General features: G+C 36.7%; 1 protein-coding gene across 1 annotated transcript; it reads left to right on the plus strand.

Moving 5' to 3' along the window:
• The first annotated feature begins 326 nt into the window (after window positions 1–326).
• Window positions 327–26,599, plus strand: Slc5a7 (solute carrier family 5 member 7). Its single transcript, XM_028766731.1, has 9 exons — window positions 327–757; window positions 2,105–2,337; window positions 5,511–5,624; window positions 6,342–6,497; window positions 11,663–11,811; window positions 14,801–14,944; window positions 18,494–18,647; window positions 20,907–21,124; window positions 23,038–26,599. The coding sequence occupies exons 2-9, from the start codon at window positions 2,160–2,162 to the stop codon at window positions 23,665–23,667; spliced, it is 1,743 nt and encodes a 580-aa protein (XP_028622564.1). The 5' UTR covers window positions 327–757; window positions 2,105–2,159; the 3' UTR covers window positions 23,668–26,599.

Raw genomic sequence — 26,599 nt, forward strand, 5'->3', positions numbered from 1 at the left:
CAAGCAGAGAAGCGACTGCCTTGCTTGGCTACCTAGGAGCATGTTTCCTGTGGCTTACATACCAACTTTATTTTAAACAACTGTGCAACTGTGAGAGAGTTTCATGGTGACCCCAGCTTTAAGCGAAGGGAGTACGAATATAAAAAAAGAAAAAGGGCTGACTAGTCTAAACCTTCCCAACGTATTTCTACAAAAAAAAAACCTCACCCACGAGGGCTTGAAATCAACCCTACTAAGGTCAACCAGAGACAGGGACAAAGCCCTTAACAGAGCTTTCATGGAGACACCTCAAGGCAGAGTTTGGAAAGCTTCCAGTCTGTATCTCCAAGTGAAAGCCTCTAAGTTCATTGTCATCTTTTGCACCCCAGAAAGATATAGTGGGCAGTTAGACTGAAGAGTGACTTCTGGTCTGGAATCCTTCATTCTAGCATAGCAGGTGACTTGACTTGGGATGGAAACATGAGCTTGGCTGTTCCCTTGTACCTCATGCCACACCAGGGCACAGTCCGCAACTCCCGCCCAGCACCACTTTGCTCTGACGTCCTTCTCCAGAGCTCTGACGATCGCCCCCGCCTTCCGCCCTTATAAAGAGACTTTTTTTCCAATACCCGGATCGATCGCCTGGCCCCTCTGAGCCCTCATCGGGTTCCTTGCCGGGCCCCCTCCACTCACCTCGCGCCTCCCTCCCTCGCTGTCCCTCACAGCCCCGGGCTCGGGGGTCTCCCGGATCCCTAAAGCAGCTCCGGGTGACGCCAAGGTAAGAGCCCTGCGGGAACAAGAGCTGGGGCCGCACCCACGGGGCGGGCGAGGAAGGACAGACTCTGCCTGCTGGGGATGCCCCCTCGGCTCAGTTAAAAAGCACTTGTGGCTCTAGGGGTTCTAGCGTCTGTAGGAGTCTCGGTTCAGGAGATCCAGGTCTCGGGGAGTGGGGTGGGGGGCAAAGGGGAGCAGGGCGCCAGGGAGTTTGGGCGGAGGGGGAATTTGATGTTTCTGCGCTCACAAAGGCGGAGCCCACCCGGTCGGAGCGCTCCAGAACATCCCGGAGGTGAGTGCTTGCACCCAGAGCCCCATCACCCACTTGCAAAGCTCAGATCCCGACAAAAACTTATGCGTGTGAACTGGGGTGAAAGAAATAGACCTGGTTTGTTCGGAATAAGAGAGCAAGAATTCCGTAAGATCTAGCTTTATTCTAGAAGTTGACATCAGTCCTCTTCTTTTCGTTCGAGTTTTCATAACTGTGATTGTGGGGTATACATTGCCTTATTTTAAAATCCTTTTCTGCAGAGACCAGGATGAGGCACGGGGTGGGGGTGGGGGTGGGGGTGGGGGGGGCGTGGACATGACATAAACTAAGGACAAAGGAAGATTGAGAGAGATTGAGAGGGTCCTTCTTTTAAACAAGGAAAACATACCTAGTTGTCACAGTAAATTAATTTTTAAAAGGATTTTCCTAGTTTGGGTTTTTTGGGGGTTTTTTTGTTTTGTTTTTTGAGGGGGTATTTTGGCCAGATATTTTTATTTTGGGTTACTTTTGGACCTCTTTTCTGAAGTCTGAAAGGATAAGAAAATAATGAAGAATTACGGGGAGAGAGAGAGAGAGAGAGAGAGAGAGAGAGAGACAGAGAGAGACAGAGAGAGAAGAGAAGAGAGGAGAGAGGGAGTGACTGAGATTATCTTGGAATATTCCTTTAGGATATACTTAAATTAATAAAGAGTTATTAAATATTGACTTAGTTTCAAAGAGCAAATACAGGCATAATCACTGCAAACAATCTGTTGACAGAAGAACTGAGTTGTAATACAAAACAGACTTAACTTTAATTTGAAGGAATTTATAAAATACAAAAAAAATTATTGTAATTGCATTTATGCTCACTCCTTTTTTTGTGTCTTCGAATGCCAAGCGTTAACTTGTTAAACAGAAACAGAGTTTCTATAAAACTGAACTGGTCACTTGTTGGGCATGATTAGTATTATGGGATTTCAATGCAAGCTTTTTCAAAAAAGAAAAAAAAAGAACGTCTGGATCCAGCTGCTTATTTTTGGCAGCCTGTGTAAGCATAGTGCTTGGCTGCTTAATAATGCATTGCTGTGTTTTCTACAGAAGATTTGATGAAGTAGCCCTCTGCGGAAGGATCTTCACGGTACCCTAAATAAAAATGTCTTTCCATGTAGAAGGACTGGTAGCTATTATCCTGTTCTACCTCCTTATATTTCTGGTTGGAATATGGGCTGCATGGAAAACCAAAAACAGCGGTAACGCAGAAGAGCGCAGCGAAGCCATCATAGTTGGGGGCCGAGACATTGGTTTGTTGGTTGGTGGTTTTACCATGACAGGTAGGTTTCCCTGTATTCCTTTCCCTGGCTGGCTTATGTTCAGAGGGAGAAATCAAACGTTGCTATTTGTCCTTGGGAGCTCTTTCAGTCCGCTACTTATATTTTAAAATAACTTCGCATTTAATTTAAAACAAAAGGAATATGATTTAATTTCAATAATTCTAGACAAAGACAATTTTACAATAAATCACTGACCTTAATATTAGGGAAGCAATGCGGTCTCTCGTGACTGGCAAGTGGGTGGGAATGGTAAGAACAAAGGAGTGGAGGAATGCTGTGAACCTATGAGACAATGTGAGGATATCTCAATGTGTCCATTAATTCAAGCATGGGGTTATGACTGAGCTCTCTTAAAAGCCAAGTGAATGGTACCTAGCTGTGTAGGTTTTGGCCTAAATAGATGATTTTGGAGGCAGTAGAATTCTGATCTAATTATTCCTGTTAGGAGCCTACTTTCTCATTTAATACCCATTTTCCTTAAAGGAAGCAATCTACAATAAAAGTAAGGTTTTCCAGATCTTTGGTATACAAAGGAAAACGTCAAGGTGTGTCCTCAAAGGAATTCACAGGCCATCATCCACATTTCTGTTCCTTTATAATCTTCTTTTTGTTAGGAGGAGTCCTTGTTTGTTCTTCCTTTGGTCTCTGAATGATTTCTATAGTTTTTCATATTTGTTTTTGTGTCCAAAAATAATTCTGAAAACAATACAAAATTGCATCTTATGAATGACTGGTAATACTTTGACTAACAGTACATCAGATTTGAACCTTATTTAATGAACAGTTTTAACACTAGCAGCATGATATATGCTAGCTGGAACTCTTGATGTCTCGTTAGAAAAATGTCTTACTAGAAATCAAATACAAATGAAATATCAATTTCTGTGCAGACCTGCTATTTAAAGACAATTGGCATTGTATGTTAGCTAGGGACCTTCTCTATGAAGACAGTCTTTCTGTTCTGAACATTTTGGTCGTCTGAAATCTACAGTATCTTACATGGACTATAGAATTTTTTAGTTAGTCAAATATTTGAATTGTAAACTTAGGTAAATATATTCACCCACTGTAGATGGATTCATATGTTCTTTACAACAGGCTCTGTGAAGGGATTGCAGAGTTAAGGGAATATTCAGAGTTCCTTAGATAGCACAGAACAGCTCCAGGTCTTTTGATGACCATACTCACTATTCCTCCATGTTGTGCTGTGTGCAGCTTTCTTAAGGGTGTACTATGTCTCTTTAAAAAGGCACTTTGTACACACAAATAATAATAACCGAGACATTGAATGTCCAAGCATTTTATTCATTGATGATTATTATAATATTCTAATATCATATAGTCATACAATATAATGATTTCATATAATCATACAATGTTGCAAATTTATTTCATATAATCATATAATGTTGTAGAATTTGTTCTTCCATTATATGCAGCTTTTTAAAAAATATTATACACCATTAAAGTATATAAAAATAGTCAAATGAGGATGTTATAAAGTGTTATCATAATCTAGCTGACTTGTTAACTACTCTTCCTCAAAGCTCAGAAGACCGTTGGTCAATATGAACATTTATTTAAAATTTGAACCATATTATTTAAGCTTCACTAAGTTCAGCTGTTTACATGCATTTCATAAGAAATAGAGAGTGAAAATGTAGGTTCTTTTAAAATATATAGTTGAAAAGAATTTGCTTTCTTGCTCATTATTTCACACACACATATACATAAATATATACATACATGCATGCATACATACATACATACATATTTATGCATACATACAACACACACACACAGACACATGGACTTTCTCAATAACAAATGGAAAAACTATTTTTAATCATGGTAAGCGACTAAGTTTTCAGTTCTGCATTATAATAAATGCAGTCACTCAGGCACTGATTTTATTTTTGGATGAAGGACTGAAAAGGTACACAATGTAATGTAATTGGTAATAAGCCCTGTGTTCTTTAAGATCTTAGAGCCATTTTTACTCTGAACCAAGGTATTGCTAGCATTGTATTCATTTCAGCCATCTTTTCTCAAAGATGAAATCTGAGAATCTGAACCTTGTAAGAATAGATTTCTTCTGGTCCTTGTTACATACTCTGTGTGCTGGATAGGGAAGGGGATTTCTAAAAGTTCAACAGGGATGAGAATGAGAAAAGCAATGAATGGTGTGAAACCTTCTGTGAAGATTGGAGTCTTTGCTGTACAGTTCCTGTCCATATCAGGATTGAGGACATAAATTTCACATTAAATGTCCCTAAAATTCCTAATCATAAAGTCTTCTGAAGTTAATATTTTTCTTTTATAATTATATATTTCTCTCTTAATTTTTCCTCCACCAAACTATTCCATGTACCCCTCCTTGCTCTTTCAAATTGCCTCTCTTTCTTTAATTGTTGTTACACACACACACACACACACACACGCAAATATACATATGTATTTTTTAAGTAGTATTAACCCCAACATTCTTTTTGCCTGTTGGACAGTAGGAGGCTAAATTCTGACATGGAAATAGTAACATCTTAATGGTATAGACAGGATTTCTATACATAGGGATGTGTTCTGTTATGTTGCATTCTTAATTGGATTATTCATGCTCCTGCCTGATAAGAGTATTTAGAGCCTGGGACCCATATCTTCCCACGTGTATTGTTCACAGGCATCACTCTAGATCTTTCTGTTATTCTCTTAGAAGTACATAAAAAAAATCTCAAAGTTCTGTTAACTTATCTTTTGCCAGTAAGAATAAAATATTATGGGTCTATGAGGCATTAGGGGAAGGTATTGGTACTGAGTATAAAAAAAAAATCATTATATGAAATTCTCAAAGAATTAATAAAATTTTATATTAAGGAAAAGTATAATCAGATCTATTATCTAGTAAGAGAAATTAGTAGTTTGTAAGTCAGCCTTGGCCCCGAGTTGGCTCAGCCAAAGTCTGCTTTGTTTGGTTCTATAAATGCTTTTATGCAGTAATTGTGCTACACAACATTTATATATTTGAAGAAAACATATCTAACAATATCTCAATGAGTACTAACTACATTGTAGAGCTTAATATAGCCACATGAAGCCAATGGTAACTGTTTTGGACAGTTGGGCTTAGGGCACATCAGGTGAACTGTGTTGCAAAGGTACTCTTTATTCTATTTCAGCCACCTGGGTTGGAGGAGGTTACATCAATGGGACAGCTGAAGCAGTTTATGGGCCAGGTTGTGGTCTAGCTTGGGCTCAGGCACCAGTTGGATATTCTCTGAGTCTGATTTTAGGTAAGTAGGTATTAAGATCTCAGTGACTCACTCAGTACTCGGCATAAAATAAAAAAAAATAAGTAAAGCGATGTGAAAAAATTCAGTAGAGAAAATTTCAAAGTAGCAATTACCAGAAATTGTTATGTAGCATGAAACCAATGCTTGGATTATTAATCTCCTGATTATGATCTGTGGAGAAACTCTTTGATCCTGTAGCTGCTAGAACAGTGTGTTTCCTAAACAGCTATGATTTCTTTCTTTCGAAAAATAGTATAGATATATCATTAAAGCCTAATCAACCCAGTTGTCCCTGTGTTTCTTTTGGTAAGTCAAACTGCTAAAAGTTTGAATATTATATAAGAGAGTTTCTCACTTTGTTACACAAAATGCTTTTATTGGGCCTTGTGCTTAGTCAAAGTGTCTAAATGTTGGATTGTGTATCACAAATGTATCAAAGCATTTTAACATACACTGACCTGGTCCATGTCTTTCAATTCATACACCTCACTTATGTCATCAAGTTGCCCAATATGCATATGCAGTATTCAGTGTACTAAGAAATGCTAGGTTGCTAAATATTTCTTGGTACTATATTCATAGGACATTCACGATGTGTTCCTTAGTACATACTGATATCATAGCAATTCATTTTCCTGGAGTGGGGGAGATGGTATAGTAAAAGAGTATCTATCGTGATTTTTTTGTTCCCACAAGCCCTTGTTTGATTTGTTTTAGGTGGTCTATTTTTTGCAAAACCTATGCGTTCCAAGGGATATGTGACTATGTTAGACCCATTTCAACAGATCTATGGAAAGCGCATGGGTGGGCTGCTGTTCATCCCTGCACTGATGGGAGAGATGTTCTGGGCTGCAGCAATTTTCTCTGCATTAGGTAAGAACTGAAAGTGGTTCTACTGAATCTTCCAATTCTAAACTAATGGTCTGGCCTCTTTAAAAAAAATCTTTTAAAACCATGCCAAAAGCCATACTTATTCTTATAAAATCTCAACAGAAATTCTTACTAAAATATCACTATAGTGGTGAAAGAAATTTAATCTCAGCTTCATTTATTTTAAACCTAAAACACATCATTAAAGTGTAGCCATGATCTATAAAGATCATGAGTTGTTTTTGAAGGCTATATATGAGTTAGAATGAAATACACTTAATTAAACACAACTAAAAGGTACAATTTGATCAGAAGTTTAAAATCTTGTCCATTAGCCAAAGGTTTACGGAAATCCCTAGTCTTAAATAAATTTACATAAATGTTTTTACTTCTAAAGTTGCACTTCCAGTAACTATTCTGACTTCTGCAAGTACATGCTACCACTTCCCGTTTTCCCTTCTAATGACTGCCATGCCAAAATTGATAAATGTATGGAAAACTAAACTTCTCAAAGATTTTTAAAAAGTAGTAATATTGTTACATAACATCTACTCTATTAAAAGCAAATATGAAACAAAGTGTAGTTCTCAACAGTATTTAACAGTTGCAGAGAAATGGCACCTCACAGCCTGTGGATAGAATAGACAGGCATTCAAGCAAAGCCATCTAACTAGACATGTAAATGTAAGTTCTTTTTGAAAGACTAATGCTAGGGGCGATCATTTGTAAATTAAAACCAGGACTGATAGGACACAGGGAGAATTCTCTCAGAAGCTTAAGTGTTTTCTTGTCAACATATGAACGGGTTTTAGTCCCTAGCTGCTCTTTACCCAGTCTACTACTCTTGGAGATGCATATTTAGAGGTTAAAACAACATGGCCAGTTGTTTAAACCTCAGGCTTGCGTCTCGAGTAACTGGAGATGCACATCCTGGGAACTGCCTCACTTGTACTGCTGCCTCCTCTTCATTCTGCCAGCCTCAGTTCAGCTCTAGAACCATACTAGCCTCTTCAGTTCTCCTTCTGGATACTCAGTTACCCTCCTCACTTCTGTCCACTTCTCCCTTCTACCTGTCTCAGCCAGGCCTTCCTCACTGGGGTCAATGCTAAGGTCTCCCTGCTTGCAGTTTTGTCCTCCTATGGTAGCCAACTCTTTCTAAGTTCAGGCTTCATTACTCTCTTTTCTTTTCAAACCGAAATTTTCAACAGGCTCTACAGGCATGGCAGAGCCTTTGATTTCTTTTCTCACTTTGCCTCCTGAATTCGTTCTACAGAATTTTAAGTCTTCCATTTTGCCCCCAACACTTTACAAATCCAGTTGTCTAGGCTTTGGACTCACCTCCTGTGTTTTTAGTGGGACTAAGAAAAACCTTTAGTCTCCATCTACTACTTTTAGATCAGTCTATTGTCTGGCGCTGCTTGCTGGGCAGCTGCAAAGTTGAACCCACGCAGCCATCTTCAATGGACCAGTTGGCCATATCCATACATCCTTCTACACAAGATTCCCCATCTCTTCTCCAAATGAAAGGGCAAGCTTTGAGTCTACAGCCAGTCCTAAGTGGTTAGAACAAATGGAATTTCCTTTGGCATCAACACATACCAGACCATGAGCTTGTCTTCTGGTTCCAGTATTATCTTATGTAACCTCTGTACTGGGATTAGTTCACACCCACTTTGTCTCCTTTTCCTTCCAAATGCCTATATACTCTAAGCTACTTTTCTTGGTCTATGGCCATAAAAGGAAATGAGTGATGATGTGAAAAGAAAGACAATTGGCTGGTTTATAAAATACACCAATACCTCTGAAAAATGGCATGACCCTCTGCTGGACAACAGTCCTCACCTTAAAGCCTAATGATATAATGTATCCTCCAACCTTGTGCCCATTAGCTAAGAAACAAGGGAATTTTGTTTGCCACAAGTTTGGCACTAGAAATTTCAGGTTTAAGAACAGACTACCTGCCATGCTATGACAAAAAGGAGTGAACTAAATAACAGCTGAATACACAATGCCATTTCTGGCTGAATAAAGATTCTGAATAATAATCCTAAAAGGTGAATAGAATTAATGAGCCGATGTTTCTATGGCATTTTACAAATGCAAAATATAGTAGCTAAACTCTGTGCTTTAATATACTTACTTCTGCATATACTTGTGTGTGTGTTTATATGCATTTCAGAGTTTCTGAAAACATGTTAACAGTCTCTCTTTATGCACATACAAAGTAACAGATAGATAGATGATAGATAATAGATAGATAGATAGATAGATATATACTCTCCCACATACTATAAGCATGCATATATATATATATATATATATATATATATATATATATATATATCCCCTTGATAGAAATCTATGCTCTAGCAGCACATGTGTATCATAAAATTATTATCCTTGTTGGATATATTTCAAAAGTACTGTTTGTAAGAAATAATCCTGGGACACTTACACACAGACAAGGATAAACTCTATCTGTGTTCATCTTCATCTCACTAGGAATGAGCATGGGGAATGAAAACAAAGGTGAATCTTTTCTCTGTAATTGCTACATTTATTGAAAGTAATATACAGAAGAGATCATTCTCACTGTGTATTCAGGTGGGAGCAGATAGCTATGTTCACAGGTTTCATCTGCATGATCTTTATCTGGTCTTCGCTCATTTTCGTTTCTTGAATAACCTCTTCTAGACATGACTCAAGTAATTATCCTTCTCATATCTTGCCTACCATGTTAAACAAGATTTGTTGCCTCATGTTCAGATCCAGCCATCACTGCATGGGTAACACTAACATCCTGAAAGTTCTCCAGAACCTATGACTTTTGCTATATCCTCTTTGCTTATTATGTCTTCTCACTTGACATCCACTTGCCGAATTTCAATACCAGCCTAGTGTTGTTAGGCTAGGACTGATTATCATGTGACCCTGAAATAAACCAAAATTTTTGATAGTATCTTAGGATACTTGAATAAAATGCCTTCTTACATTTCTAGTAGTTAAATTCAGTGATTCGTTTCATAACATCACACCAGCAGATGCAGTTTCTTCCTCACAACAATTAATGCAATAATATAGAAAATATTTTCAGAAAAATTCAACTCAGATGTGATAAAGAGGCGAAGACTTCACTAAGGCCACTGAGGTGCAACCAAAATGGTAGCATCTCCAAAGACTGAACATCTAGTGCTGTGAACATTGCCTATGATTAAACTGCTTATAATTTATGGGGTTATAACATAAATGTTATGAAAGCAGAAAACTTCAGCAAAAGAATAATGTAGATTTTTCAACTAAAATTCCAACATTAAAAACAGGCTTTAGAAAAAAAAAAAAGCTTGTTAAGTATCAATAAAGTAAGTCCTACATCTGTTAAAAGCACAAATAGATAATTGGTGTCTTTTATATTTAAATCATAGGTATTTATTATATTTTTCATTTTATTCAAGGAAATTGTTATATTACCATAGTCATAGCTGAAAAGTATTTTGTATTAGTATTTCAAAACAACCTGAACTGCTTTTTAAAATAATGGATGTTCCTCTGTGGTAGGTGGTATACATGATGAGTATGCCTGTTAAGGAGTACAAAAAGATAGCAGTTTTCCAAACTGCCCATGCATAAAATTCTCAGTGTAAAAATGGGCACCAACAAACACAATAAACAATGTCATAAGACAAGAAATCAACCAAATTGAAGAGGAAAGCTATTAAAACTATGATTTTTCTTTCTTAACTTGAAATTTATTTATTTTATTATTTTGTGTGTTTAAATGTTTTGCCTGTATGTATGGATATACATTGTGAGCATGGTGCCAATGAAGGTCAGAAGAGGGTGTCAAATCTCCTAGAACTGGAGTTATAGATGCTCATGAGACACCGTTTTGGTGCTGAGAACTGAACCCGGGTCCTTTGCAGGAGCAGTATATACTCTTAACCACTGATCCATCTCTCCAGGCTCTAAAGTATGATTTTCTTTTTTCCCAATAATATATTTATTGATTATTTGGGAATTTAATATCAGCACCACCAAGTACCTTCCTTCCCGAATTCTCTCAGTTCCAGTCCCAACCTTTGCAACCCCCTCTGCAGAAGAAGATGTCGAAGACAACGAAGACGACAAAGATGGAGACAAAGAAGAAGAGGAGGAGGAGAAGGAAGAAAAAAAGGTGGAGGAGAAGGAGAAGGAGGAGAAGGAGGAGGAGGAGAAACACAAATAAAACAAATCCAATTTGTATTGTCCATATACTCACTCACTCACTGAAGCATGGTCAAACTCCTGGTGGCCAGACCCTTAAAGAAACTGCGTCAAAAGAAACCCTTAAAGAACCCCCTTCACCACCTGGCCCCTGCCTAAAGCCATCAATTCTGTAGAGCTATGCTCCTGATGATTGTAAACAGCAAGGAAGCTGCATTTGCCACAGTATTGATATCTGAAGACTCACAGAGAAAGAAGGACATAGACGGGTTCTTTGACAATGCCTACTCCCTACCCCTAAAGAATCTTATAACCTAGACAGAAAGCCATCGAAGAGAACTCTTAAACTATGATTTTTTTAAATGCTGGATTCTTCAGTATGTTGGCATTCTCGGAAGAAGCCACACATATACTAACTATACAATTTTTAGAGATCTGTCAAGTCTTTGAGAAAGAAAAAATTGAAAACTTAAATTACTAATTTTATTATTTTCTCCTTTAAATTTAACTCAGTTCTTTGGTATCTTGTAGAATTTGTCTTTTATAGTTGGCTAGCACGAGACAACATAGAAATAAATATTCATTGTAAATTATGGTAATGACTGCATATACCTCTGAGAAAGACTTCTTATGGTTGTATGGAAGTCTGCTGTACATGTTTAATTAAGTTAGACTTTCATATATGAAGGCATTACAAGTTCTGTGAATGGAATTGAATTTACCCACATTTCTAGTTGTTCACTTAATATCTTACATAGATTAACTAGCAAAAGACCAAGTTCAGATATAGCCTGCTATATGAATATATATATATAATCTACTAAGACAAAATCTCAATACAATTCTTTTCTGCTACTGTTATTGTGCACATCCTAAAAGCCCCTGGGACATGTCTGCTGTAGCTGCACTTTGGAAGCAGAATCATTTGTGTTTCTTGCCCACTGAACTGCCTGATCATTTTCTTCCAGGGGCCACCATCAGTGTGATCATTGATGTGGATGTGAACATATCGGTCATTGTCTCTGCACTCATTGCCATTCTTTATACCATAGTGGGTGGTCTCTACTCTGTGGCATATACTGATGTTGTGCAGCTATTCTGCATTTTTTTAGGACTGGTAAGTGACATCACTCACATTTTCTCTCCTTCCTTTCTTCATTCCTTTTTTTCTTTCTTCCTCCCTCCCTCCCTGCCTGCCTACCTTACTTTCTTCTAAAAATTAATATGTATTTAACTCAACAAAAGTCAGTGGATATATGATTTTCCATAATAAAAAATATAAAGTAAATTTATTACTACTTTATATGCGAACTGGATAGATCAAAAGCCCTGTCTTTTTTTTTTGGGGGGGGGGAGATTTTGACAAAAAAGTGTGCCCTAACTCTCTTACAAATATCTGGGTCCTACTTTCTACCACTATTAGTTTGAATCCAATTTTCTTGTAATCCTTTTTGGTAGGCAATGGCAACACTTCATTTCATGAGCAAAGTTAAGTTTAGTGGCAAGCTAGGCAAAATACTTCTCTGCTTCTTCTGTTAGTTACTACAGGATGACTGATAGGACACAAAAAAATATATCATTAGAAAAATCAAAGATTCAAGTATTAGTCTTCAGTCTCTAGGATCTAAAACTAAGGGGCTTAATTACATAAGAGATTAACAAGATTTACTGTTCATGTTAGTCCTAGGATAAATTAGATCCCAGGCATGTCTTATTAAGCCAAGAATACTATCACTGTGGAGTATTACTAGTATTAGGATAACAGTGAAAGCATTTTGGGGCATGTTAAATACATGCTAGTTTACTTGTGTTTCTTTGTGTCCTCAAATCCTAAAATGCAAGCATAATAATATGTGAAACACCTAGTTCATAGAAAAGAAGTAAAAATGAAAATGTGCATTCTGTGTCATTGGACTGACATGAGTCCATGTGTACAGCCTCATCAAATACAAACATCAAGTCGACTGTCCTTATGCAGAGCTGCAAAGTATGTGCACTCATTTTTCCAGTCAAGATTAAAATATCCTCGATTATATTTTCTCTTACTTATTTTTCTTAGAGTAAAAAATCTCCAATGACTACTTTGGGTTTTACCCCACATGTTTAGAGATGCATCTGACAACTTTTTATTGTACCTTTATATCATCAGTAATAATATCCGAGAGGAATCATTTGACTGCAATCTGACTTACACTGTAAATATTCCCATGTAGTAGCACGGCTTCCATTTCCCATTCTTCCCCATTCACTGTTATAAAATATCATAAACACATTTTAAAGTTAAATTCTCACTATTTTCAAATTGTCCAAACTAAGTATATGTACAAGACTCTGGATTTTACTCAGCACCATCTTAGCTATCCATAAAGAAAGCAGAAAACACAAAGGCTGTTCTCCTGGAGTGTCAGAAATGAGATCAATATGGGTGATAGTAGCTTTCATAGTTGATGAACGTGTTATCTCAAGAAGCCCAACTCCAGGTAATGAATCTATCAACCAACAATGTATATCCTGCCTCATTGCTTTTTCTGAGACCAAAATGTAAGACACACAGACTAATGACTCAAGTGTGTAGGTATAGGAATGGAAGGGCAAACATGTAGGGATATATGTGGGAAAAGTTTTTCTCCTAAGATGTAACTAAATAGGTAAGTTATAGAGGTAAGCTACTTAAATTATATAATTTTGCGTATTATTAGGTAAAGAATACTACATGATTGTGGGTTTCTTAATTTAAGCACTATAAAGATGGCTGTCTAAATATACTTTATTTTGATAGCTTTAATTCCTATGTATGCATACCTAATCAATGTATACTTTGACCATACCTTCTCAGATTCTGTAGTTCTGTGGGTTTTGTAATCATCGTTGGAGATACAAAGCTGAACACTAGATTCACTTAGTCTTTCCTTTCTGGCTCTGTTCCCTATTTTAACTCAGATGCTGTTGACTCTGCCATCCTGTTCTTAGGAGCATCTTTCTATTCCAAAGCTACTGTTTACCTTCCAAGCTTTTTCAAGACATCCTGTGATACTCTTATTTGTTTCTATGTTTTGAAAGTCATTGCTAGTATCCAAGACATTAAGCTAAAATATGTGTAATACCCTAAAGAAACTCTTCTAGCTTCCAAATATCTACAAAACAATATTAAAACATTTTTGCTTCGAACTCAAGGTATTCTTCTTGAGTTTGTTTTTGTCTCCAATACCCAAAAGCCACCCCACTGCCAGCAAACCTTGTTACCCAACAAATCTGAACACACAGACACACAGACAGACAAACAGACAGACAGACAGACAGACAATGCAAATTATCCTTTAAGAAATTTCTGTTTAGGGTATTTAGCATTACAATGTTTCAAACACTAAGCACATTAGAAAGAAACTCTATTTGAAGTTTGAATTTGCATCTTTTCCCAACCTTGCAAAACTCAGTTCAATCCTCTCTGATGTTTAGCAGTGGAAAACAACTGCACTTCCCAGTCAAACACATAATCACTTGGGAGCAACCTATACATTTTAGTGTACTTTCCTGCTGAGCAGTAATGTTTGGTAGGTCCTGTGAGTTAAAAGTATTTTCTACTTTAAATGATTTTTTTCCACATAGCCACCTGAAAGTTGAGTAATGTCTGTATGCTTGTTCATTCTTCCCTGACTTCTTTCAGCTCTGCCTCTCTTTACCAGTCCTGGGATACATCCTTCAATCACCTGTTCTCTCCCCCTCCCCATATTAACGAATATTTATCTTTGCTGAATTCACAGGAAACTTAAAAATGTGTATGTATGTGTGTTTGTGCTTTTGTGTGTATGAGTATGTGGGTGTATGCGATTCAGTATTTTTTTCACAAAAGGTTCAGCTGACCACTTCTATGGTTTATATGATCCAATATAATCAAACATATGAGTATTAATTGAGTTTTTCACTTTTTTCTAAATCAGTGTTTCATGGTATTACATAGAGGACATAATTTTAATTCCTTCTCTGTCTGAGGAAGAGTAGCTATTAATCTGTGCCAACTTTGAGAAAGATAAACTAAGAACATGACCCATGCATATCCAGGGCAGTTAAGCTCATAGCCAATGCTCCAATGTTACTCTTTCTTCTAGTGGATCAGTGTCCCTTTTGCCCTGTCACATCCTGCAGTCACCGACATTGGATTCACAGCTGTGCATGCTAAATACCAGAGTCCCTGGCTGGGAACTATTGAATCAACTGAAGTCTACACTTGGCTTGATAATTTTCTGTTGTTGGTAAGTGACACTGTCATCTGAGAAATGTGGTATAATTGTTCATAAAATCAAAGACATGTTCAAGATTTCACATTTGTACACCAGTCTTCACCTACTGACTCATAGCTATATGTGAACTAACTTTTCTTGGAAGGGTAGAGCCACATGCTGACTAACAGTAGCCTACACAAAGTGGACAGCAAATGGAATCTTAAAGATCCAACACTATGTCATTGCATGTTCTGGGTCCAGAGTTCTGCTGTAATAGAATCCCATAAATCATGTAATCCCAACTGTAACATAGAGGTTTACCTTAACTGGAGAGCTAGGTCACCTGAAGCTTCTGATTTGTATTTTATAACAAAGTATTAAAATATACTTTATTCTGATATAAGTAATTCATTTATGAATTACATAATATATCAATTAGTAGAGTCTAAGCCCTCAAGACACAAGGTAAGCTGGAAGTGTCACAATAGAGAAGTTCAAAAGATGGCTTAAACACACACAAAACCCTGGTTTGACAGCACTGTGGGCTAGAGACAAGCACAGAGGAAATCACAGCAGAGTGCAGGCTAAGGAAGAGGAAAGAACCAGGCAAACCCGATCAGATTTTTATGATTCTGCAAACTAAGGAGGTTATACATGAAAAACAGGCCATTGCATCCTATCTCAAGGTAAGAAATGGTTTTCTTTTTAACAAAGTAAAAAGGAAATTTGTTATTTTGTTTAGTTTTTAGAAGAATGATAGTATTTTATGAGTTAATTGTGTGGCACTTTGCTGAATATTAACAATTTTTCAATACTCAAAGTGGATGTGTCTTTCCCTGTAAAAAAAAAGTTTTCAGTAAGAGGCTGGAAGAGTTGGGGGAAAACATGTTTCTGGTAGTGTCTTCTCTCCTAAGGATTGTAAAGAAACCTCTTGACTTTCTTTTTCCTGAGATCCTTTATGATTATGAATATAAAGAGTGACATGTGGATGACATATGCCTACCATTGTGTTTATAGTTACATAGAGATGATAAAAGGCAGAGAAAGGCAAATTGTTTACTATCAACCTTGTGTCTGAGCTAGAAATTAAAGCACAGCATAAGAATTGCATGGTCTTACATGGAAGTTCTAGTAGGATTCATGTGTAAAATAACACATTATATCTAACTCCTTAGTCAAGCTCATGATCCCAATTGTAAGACAAGTAGAACCAAATACCTGTATTAAATGGAAGAGAAAGCTATAGAAATAAGATTTGAATTCTAACAATGATGGTCTTTGGACTTATGGTTATTTTTTACATATCCTTATATTAACATGATTTCTGAGTACTGGTAATGGCACTGGGAGTTTCTTTCAGCCCCACCATCCATAGTTACCTCTAAATTAGACCTACAGTCTCCTTTCCTTGGTCTCTCTGTTGTTCTTCCATACTCAGTTTCCAAATTGCCTTCTGTCTTCATCAATAGAGATCCACAACAAAGTAGACCTACAGAAGTTTATTTTTATTTTTTTATTTTTCAAAACTCTAGCAGCTAGAATCTGCTAGATGTTAGGGTGTAAAAGGCCTTCCTCAGGTTTAGGCTTCTAATTTCTCACTATGTCCATAACTTCTTGACCCCCTCTTTAAGGATTATCAATCTCATTTAGAAATTTAGAAGAGTTTTACTCTTTTTATCTGATTATCTCTCCCAAAGCTCAATTACGTTTAAATCCCATCAAATTGGGATCTGGTTTTCAGAATATGAATATGTCTCTTTGAAATCAGTAGTTAGATATTACTTTACTTAAGAACTATAAAGATTCAGGATAGTTGCTCTGTATATAAAAGTGAATAAATTAATTATCATTCAGGGACATGAGAGATGTCATTGATGTACTAACTTATACATTTAAAAGTAAGAAATGGTTTTGGATGAATACAGATGAGGAACAGACTTATGAATTTTACAATTTATTTTTAACTGTTTTACTTTTGAATATGTGTGACTTGTATTGGAAGGAAAATTACTCTGTGCTATACTTGACACAAATGAAATAAAGATAAATAAGACAGCAATGCCAAAGTTAAATCCCTGAAGAAAAAAACACAGGTGACATAGAAAGCACCTTCAACTATTTCCTCCTTCATATACTAATTCCTGAATACCAACTTTCCATCCGTCTGACAGTTAGAGATGTATCAATACTCTAGGGGAAAGTCAATAATCTTCCATACTTCTCTTTGACAGCTACTCTAGGCCCTAAACTCTACCCATATTACACATATAGTGGTCCCACAGATACCTGGGTATCATTCTGTTTTGACTTTTTTTCATGTTAGCATCCCATCAAGAAACTCTGATCTTCCTGTATGTCCAACTCAGAAGCCATTTCTATAGACTTCTCACATTACTCTGCAAGAATCCACTTATCTCTTCTTCTCTCAACCCCACATAATTGTCTCTAAGTTGTATTTCCATTCAGACTTCTTATGGCCTATTTTAATGCCACAGAACCTTTTGGTTTTGTGCCTTTAATGAAAATATTAAGCATACCTCTAGTATACATATTCACATTTATCAACAGTTTACATATACTGTGCTAAAACATATGTAATCTAATTAGAAAACCAATGAAACGTATCCAATAAAAATGAATTATAGACAGAAGTTCTGATCCTCTCTTCAGTGCAATAAGCATTCTGCGCACTCCCCTTTAGTACAATACTACAGGGCGTTGAGTCTCCCAGAGGAGTGTGAAAAAAATATCTTTCCACCATTCTCATGCCCACTACATGATTTACATCTATAGGGATGTTAATTAACATTCATTGGGCCATATGATTCATATTTCATCACAAGATTTTCAGAATCCCAATTAGTTTTAAATTCTTTTTGACAGTTTGGATTCCGGTCCCAAAGTAAATTGAAGACTTCTGGGTAATTTTAAGGCAGCTAAAAGTAGTCAAATTAAGAAAAAGAAAAGACTGTCTAGTATAGTCCCATAGAGAAATAATTCAAGGAATCCAGATTTAAAAAAAAAAAGAAAACCACCATTGTTACTCATTGACATGCCTTGCCTAGATATTTTAACAACTACCATTACTAGATAGCTTGTAATCAACACAATTTGTTTGTCATAATCTGACTGTGAAGCCCAGGATTGAGGCATTAACAAGATATATCTGAGGGCTGACCCTTCATAGACAGCACATTCTTGCTTCATCCTTACTTTGAAGAAAAGGGAACTAGCCTCCCTTAATTATTTTTCATTGTTTTGTTTGTTTTATTAGTAATAATACTAACTAAATTTAAAAGGACCAGGTTTTCATGTTACAATTAATTCACCCAAAGCCAATAATACTACAGATTCCTCCACCCAGAAGATCAGAATTTAAATTGATAAACATTGAAGTATTTGCTATACTGCAAACACAGTTGTAACAGTTGGGATCTGTGGCCTGTGGAGCATTATCATACTTCATAATCTACTAAAACTTTTCAAATGATGTAGAGTTGCAAAACTCCTAGGAAGCAACACTTTCATTTGCTCTTACTCTTCATTTGACTTACTCTAAATCTCTGGATTCTCATGCAGATGTTGGGTGGAATCCCATGGCAAGCCTACTTTCAAAGAGTCCTATCTTCATCCTCGGCCACCTATGCTCAGGTGCTGTCCTTCCTGGCAGCTTTTGGGTGCCTGGTGATGGCTCTACCAGCCATATGCATAGGAGCCATTGGAGCTTCCACAGGTAAACCCCTTGCATCTTTGTCATATTTTCAAGGTAGTGTTCCAAACCCCAAGTGGCCGTTCTTTCTATGCCACATCCCTTTTTACCCCATATAGTAAATGAATTCTTTCTGCATGACCTCACTATGCCTTTGCTATAGCATTCTACAAATAAAATTCTAGCTCTGTGTTCTTTACTTGTTTTTTGTTGCTTATTGATGAAACCTTTGGGAACACCCAGTTTTGGTGAATTAGCATCTTATTCTGTCAACCAGGAGATAACTGTGATGCACAGTGTATGACCAGAGTGGTAGGGGAGTTAAAAATACTACTCCATTCTGAAATTAACTATAAAAGATAGACATGAACACTGAAGACTTTCTACAGTCCTCTTGCTGAGCTAAAGAGATGCAAAAATTGCAAGCCACTCCCTTAGGAGACTATCCCCCTTCTGTCATTATGGTCTCCATGAACCTCTGTAAACATGAGATTTTAGCTCTTTATTTTCAATAGTTTGCTAACCAAGAAGGTTTTTCTATTCTCCTTGTAGAAACTAAGCAGTAAGTATTGCTTAAGATAAAAAAATTAAATACTAAGATAACAAAAAAAGAGCAATATGAAATTATTATTTCCATGTTGACCTCTAGGAAACATTTCTAAACTCTTGCCTTTTATTTTCTTGAATGTAATCATGCCTGTCGTTCATGTTTCTTCTATGACAGAAAGAGGAAGCTAGACTCCCCCCCAAGCACACACTGACAACTTTAAGGAGGGTTCTGTATTTGCAACCTAATCACCTCTATACCTAAAATCAGTATTATCATCTTGTGGACTGGGGCTTCAGAGACATAGAAGAGGTATAAACATAAAATCACAAGAGCATAATAACTGAAACTGAGATCTGTGGTCAGTGGAGCATTTTATGAACTTCAGAGCTAAGTTACAGCTGTCTTAATTTTGATTATGAGGTAACATGTAGAGTGAAAATATGTAACATTAACCCACATTCAGAAACATTCGCAGAATTCATTAAAACAGATTAGAAAGAGTTCACCTTTTACCCTGTTTTCTTTTATAAAGGGAATGCTATTTATTAAATTACTTTGGTATATTTTTATTTTGGATTTTATAACAGAAGTCATGATTCATAGTATAATCTTCCTGTTCTATGTCCATACTTGACATAAAATAATAACTGAATGAAAAAAACATTAGCCAAGGTCTTTATCACCTTCTGTTTTTGAAAAAAAAATAGAGTTTGCTTCTCAAGGGCAGATTAATCCACTACCCCCTATAGGTATGCCTGCATGTGTAAGCAGGTTAATAAAAACAAGCATACAGCTTACTGTTTCCTACATTGAGTGAACATTTGTCATTATTTACCTCTGGTAACTTAACTTCTTAGTTGCAATTTTATCCCTGGTAGCATATAGGCATACCTTTAATTATAACTGTATTGGGAAATGGACAAATGGCAAAAACTACTATTGGTTGTCCCTGACATTGTAACATCAAGGAAGATCAACAAATATCAAAGAAGACAACCAATGTATATATCCAGGTCCCATGTCTTTTTCAACACAAGCTATAACCAAACCAAACTCAACACAGGGACAATGAAATGGTTTAAGAGTTAAGGTATATACCACTAAGTTTGACAACTTGAGTTCCGTCCATGGCAACCAATGGTGCAAGGCGCGAACTGTCTTCCACAAATTGTTCTTTCACTTGAGTGCTACACATGCAGAAGCATACATGTGTGTGTAAGCACACACACAAAAGCACATACATAGCAAAATAGATGTATATTCAAACGTTTCAGGTCATTCTATTATACCAAGTCTGAAAGCCTCCCAGATATCTGCACCTCATGAATGAAATAACCTACCACCATTTCTATAATGAAAACTGTACATAAGGTGGAGTTATCTAGAAGCAAACTAACTCAAACGTAGCTCTAAAGCTACACAGTCTTCAGAAAAAGGTGAATGGGGTAAGAAAATCTGCTGTGATTTCAGTGTATACACAGGTCCAAGGGCTCCATTCCGTTCCAAGCGATCTAAAGAAAATGCTGTGGTTTAAGGTTTCTTATCTGTGATTCTGAGTAAGCACCACTGCACACAAAGAGTGCCAGGGCCCTGCATATGTAACTAAATCTGAATGCTATCAACACTCACTAGACCCAGACAGGTCAAACATATTACATGTCCAGCATGTGGACTTCTCAACTCAGTAGACCACATGAAGGTTCACAGTTGTTATGGTTGTTTCTGGTTCACAGACTGGAACCAGACTGCATATGGATTTCCAGATCCCAAGACCAAGGAGGAAGCAGACATGATTCTCCCAATTGTTCTGCAGTACCTCTGCCCTGTGTACATTTCCTTCTTTGGGCTTGGTGCTGTTTCTGCTGCTGTCATGTCCTCAGCTGACTCGTCCATCCTGTCAGCGAGTTCCATGTTTGCTCGGAATATCTACCAGCTTTCCTTCAGACAAAATGTAAGGACGGCCTTTTAATCTGTCAGTAGTAGCAGTACTACTAGTAGTAGTCATTGCCAGTATATTTGCTATATTTGTTATGCATATAGTATTGCAGGTAGAGTCTCTATAATCTGAAATGTTAAATTTGAAATGTTCTAAAATCCGAAACTTTTTGAAAACCAACAAAATGTTACTAGTGGGAGGTATTATACTATGAAAACTTATACTAAATATTGTATATAAAATCATCTTTAGGCCATATCTACAAGGTATATATAAAACATGTAATTTCTGTTTTAAAATTGAGTTTCACTCCTAATGTATTTCATTATGAACATGCTAATATTCCAACATTCAAAAATAAGCCCCTCACTGACCCAGTCCGCGCTGCCCCACATTTGGGGGCCAGGTGCTCCAGTCCATGGATCAGTCAGTAGGGCCTAGCAAGAGAGAGTGTGGGGCTTCAGAGACAAGAGACACAAAGAATGGAGACAAGACAGAGAATCTGATTAAGTCCCCTTTTATTGAAAGGAAATCATGGGTATATATTAACACAAGCAGGGGAATGCAGCTAAAGACACTTTACCACATGTGCCTTGCAGCTGGGGCACTAAACAACAAAACAAGATATGTGAGAAAAACAAGATGTTTATCAGAGTGTGCTCAGCTGTTGTGGGCTGTTGAAAAATAAGTTTCTTGTCAGGGTATATGGCCCGAGATGGCTGCAAAGATGATAGCCTCTTTCTGCTAGGACTTGGCTCCCAACACCTCACCATATAAGATGCTTCTGCTGTCAAGCATTTTTGGATGAAGGATTCTCAAGTCTGTGTAAACACATTGAGACTATATTGAAATCCAACCCTTATATAAAAACACATATTTAAGTATAGTGTATTTATTTATCCATCAAATGAATCACAGTAACACATACCACTGTCTATTTTCACAGTAAAGGAAAGATACTAGTATGACTTTTCTCCAAGAGAACATCATGTTTTTATAGTTTAAATTTCTTGTCTTTCTGGTAAAAGACAATACAGCTTCAAAAATTTAATCAGCATTTAATCTGCTTAAATATGCTAGAATCCTAGAGAGACCTGGTAGCCATAAGTTATGGTGAACTACTTAACACTGTTTTTATAACAACTTCTGTGGTCTCTGAATTCCACAGGATGCCTTTAACATATAATATCCTTTTTATTTGATTTTTCTTATGAAGCCAAAAGGTTTTAGGACAGCTTGCTACTGTAGTCCTTGAAGAATAATTGACTTCTCTCAAGAGCTTTTATCTATCATATAAAGCTTGACTTCTCACCAGGTTTCCTATGTCATAGCAAAATAAGTTCATTAGTGGCAACTAGATGGCTCAGTTAAAAAAAAAATGTACCTGCCATCCAGTCTGATAGCCCATATTCCATCTCTGGAACCAACATGATTAGAAGAACTGACACTTGCAAATTCTAACCTCCATGCACGTACCATAGCATATATATTTGCATACAAGTATGTATACATACACACACAATTTTTAAAAAAAGTCCATTAGTATTTCAGCATCATTATTCCCTAGAAATATCTGATTTAAAGCACTAAAAAAGTAATCTTCTTGGTAGGACTCTTACAAGGACAAGCTGTAAGGTTGCCCATACTTTCAATACTTTATGTGAGTGAGATATCACCTTGCCATAATGTGTGACATATGATCTTAGTTCATCTTACCTTTCCCTCTGTACATTAAGAAGAAGGCTTCATGGTCTCACTTTCTTCATATGGTAAACAGAAGCCTTTGCAGCCAAGTGCCATAGGTTACATCAGTTTTGGACTTAGGATACTGGCTAAGATCAGTTTTAAAGCATAGAAACTTATCCTATTCATCACTTAAAAAGCCAGCACATTGTTGGCAAAACTGACTGTGCATTGATTCCTCACAGGCATCAGACAAGGAAATTGTATGGGTCATGAGAATCACTGTGTTGGTATTTGGAGCATCTGCAACAGCCATGGCCTTGCTGACGAAGACTGTGTATGGGCTCTGGTACCTGAGCTCTGACCTTGTCTACATCATCATCTTCCCACAGCTGCTCTGTGTACTCTTCATCAAAGGAACCAACACTTATGGGGCAGTTGCTGGTTATATTTTTGGACTTTTCCTGAGAATTACTGGAGGAGAGCCATATCTATACTTACAGCCCTTAATCTTTTACCCTGGTTATTACCCTGACAAGAATGGTATATATAATCAGAGGTTCCCATTTAAAACTCTCTCCATGGTTACCTCATTCTTTACCAATATTTGTGTTTCTTATCTAGCTAAGTATCTATTTGAAAGTGGAACCTTGCCTCCGAAATTAGATGTGTTTGATGCTGTTGTCGCAAGGCACAGTGAAGAGAACATGGACAAGACCATTCTAGTCAGAAATGAAAACATCAAATTAAATGAACTTGCACCTGTGAAGCCTCGACAGAGCCTAACCCTCAGTTCAACTTTCACCAATAAAGAGGCCCTCCTTGATGTTGATTCAAGTCCAGAGGGATCTGGGACTGAAGATAACTTACAATGATCCCATCTAAAATATACAGAACAGGGCATTGCTATAGGGTAGAACTGGAAACAAAGGGGTTTGGAGCACATCTTACACATGTTAAAATATAAATGTTTAGAGGAAAAAGTTTTGCTGAAAGGAAATGAGCTATAATGGATGAGTTCAGAAAAAATGGCAATTGCACAGTGAGAAGGAAGAAAGCGTAAAGGCAACAGCTTTATTTCTCGTCGTAGCACTTTTAATTTTGTATAGCTTTGTTAAGCATATAAAAATGCATAAAGCCCCAGCCAAAGTAAGTGGCCAAATATTATTTATCTTTATTATGGAAAGAGGGAATATATATTAAAGAGTCCATGGGAAGGAGATTAGATGGTCCTGATCATCTTCACTGGCTAATGCACTAGACATCAGTTTAATTACTACAAATTGGAGGTTATGCATTTATTCACAATCACTACTGTGAATGATGCAGTGAGTTAGCAGTTCACTTCTCTCCATGTGTACGTTGTGTTGCTCTTCCATGATCTGAACCGTGGCATTCACTCATTTTTCAAGGTGTGCTTTTTTTACCGCTTCTTGCCATCTTGCATGTGTACTCTTCTCCATTCATCCCTCCATCTATCCATCCTCTCCTCTCTACTCCCTTCCTTTTATCTGCCCTTTCCTTTTCTCTCTTTCTTCCCTCTCTTTTTCTCTTCATATTTTGTTTTTTGTGTGGTGCTGGAAATCTATTGCAGGGCCTTGCACATGCTGGGTAAGGGCTCTCCTACTGAGCTACATCACAGCCCCACAATAATTTGTTTTCCAGTGATGCCATACATTATTCTAAGCACAAGCAACACAAACAATATCTTATTTAACAGTGACATTTTTATGTGTAAATGATAGAAAACAGAGTCTATGTTGGAGTTGGATAAAAGCACTGAGCTCTTTAAGTATGTCCACAATTGCCATGTGCTCAAAGAGAAGGTCCCAAAGCCAAGCATGAAATGGTTGTTGGGCAGCATTACAGCAATAAGTCAAGAAGAAAAGTAAAGGAAGGATAAGAAGAAAAACAGATTTCTAGCTCCAGCTTTTATACAGTAAATGTTGTTTTCACGTTACAAGTATAATGTCTTGGCTTATCTTCTATGTCAGTGTTGAAGGCAAAATTGAGCCATATATACAGAGAGGTTTCTGTCTAACATCTGTTACAGGTGGCACCTGCTTCATCAGCATGCATTCAATGCATATTTATTACCAGCAGTTCCCAACCACCTCACCAAGAAACTGGAAAGCAACCCCTGCTTATTTTTGGATGTTCATTAATTAAATAGTTTAGTGTTCAGGATCTACTCTTGACACTGTTCCACACAAGCCATTTTTAGGGTCTGGACAGATCGCAACAAGTGTATATATTGAATTTCAAATGAAACAGAAAACAAAAAGTAAAAATAAATCATAGAGAGAAGAAGCCATCATTTTTAATATCTGTTGTATACATGGATTTCAAGAGGTCAGTCATTAAATGCAATTTTGCTTCTCTTTGTAGCATTCAGAATTACACACAAACCTTGTGCCCCAAACCCTAGAATTCTTTTTATAGGTTACAGTTATTGTCTCTCAAAGCATTAAAAGGTGGAACTCCTTTGTTTAAAAATGTGACTTAAAAATTTCTAGTGTGACTTTTAAAATGTAAAGTTAAATAATTTTACATGTTGTAATGTCCTACTTTTCAATGCTGTCTCAATGCTTAAGCCACTTTACTGATTTGCATATGTACATAGGAAGAAAATTCATTTACCCTCCAGTTTATCTCAGAATCAACTCACTAACTATGGAGTATTTGAAAGTATGGAGTCTGAGATGCTCAAATGTGAGGCGAAAAAAGAGTCAAAGGAAAAAGAAAACACAAAAAATAGAAAACTTTGGCCATGAAAAGCGACTAGTGACAATGATAAAATTTCTGGTAAATAGGTATTTCAGACCCACAAGGTCTTCCAACATAGAAGAGTGAATTTTATCCAACTCATCATCTTGTATCCTTCTATCAGATTGTTGAGGTGTGTTCTTGCATTATGAACATCATAGAGCCTCATTCATTCTCACAGCAAAGCAGGTTCTTTTCACATACATTCTGTAACGTTCTTAGTCAACAACTATCCAACTAATCTTACGATATTTAAAGTATTAAAATAGCAAAAAAGGAGAGAAGGATCCCAAGATATTTATTTATGCATACTCTGGAATGAATTCCCCATGGTTTCCATGCAAGGGATGATGCTTCAAGGAGCAGAAGGTCTGTTCTGTATTGGAATGGTGACAACATTATTTCAGATTCAGGCAGCGGACCTCATTTTCAAATCCCCAGTGAAATCAAAATAATGTAAATGTTTCATCCTCTAGCTTGGGAAGTAATACCTATAAATAGCATTGGAACAAGATAGGAATTTCACTCCCATATATGACTAATGATTGTACTATGTTTCTTAGGAAATTTGTGTTTCTCTCCACATGTTCAGAACATCAAGCTTGTAGCTAAAATGATATGTCAACAAGCTGTCAAATGCTGAGTGCCAAAATCCAATTTTATCGTTATACTTATAAGTAATGAATTTTATGTGACTATTTTATGAATGTAAGTTTGAAATGAGTGCATTTAATATAATGTATATTGAAATTTTTATTTGTAAATAATGAATTAGCATTATATTTTAAACATAAATCATCACTTTCATTTTTGTCCTTCTACAAAACTTACTCTGGTATCATATGTAACTTGTTATAAGTTTGCTATAATGTATGTTTGCTACTGCATAGACAAATACATATAATGGTTCCAAAACCTATATTTTTATCTGTCAAAATATTATACAAAGTTACTCAAGTAAGTAGATTTACAAGTATATATGTATGTGTATATATATAAATGTAATGATACTGTATTAAATTATTCCATTGAAATTCAGAA

This window comes from Grammomys surdaster, unplaced genomic scaffold (genome assembly GCF_004785775.1).
Source record: "Grammomys surdaster isolate TR1022 unplaced genomic scaffold, NIH_TR_1.0 169, whole genome shotgun sequence".
Classification (NCBI taxonomy): Eukaryota; Metazoa; Chordata; class Mammalia; order Rodentia; family Muridae; genus Grammomys; species Grammomys surdaster.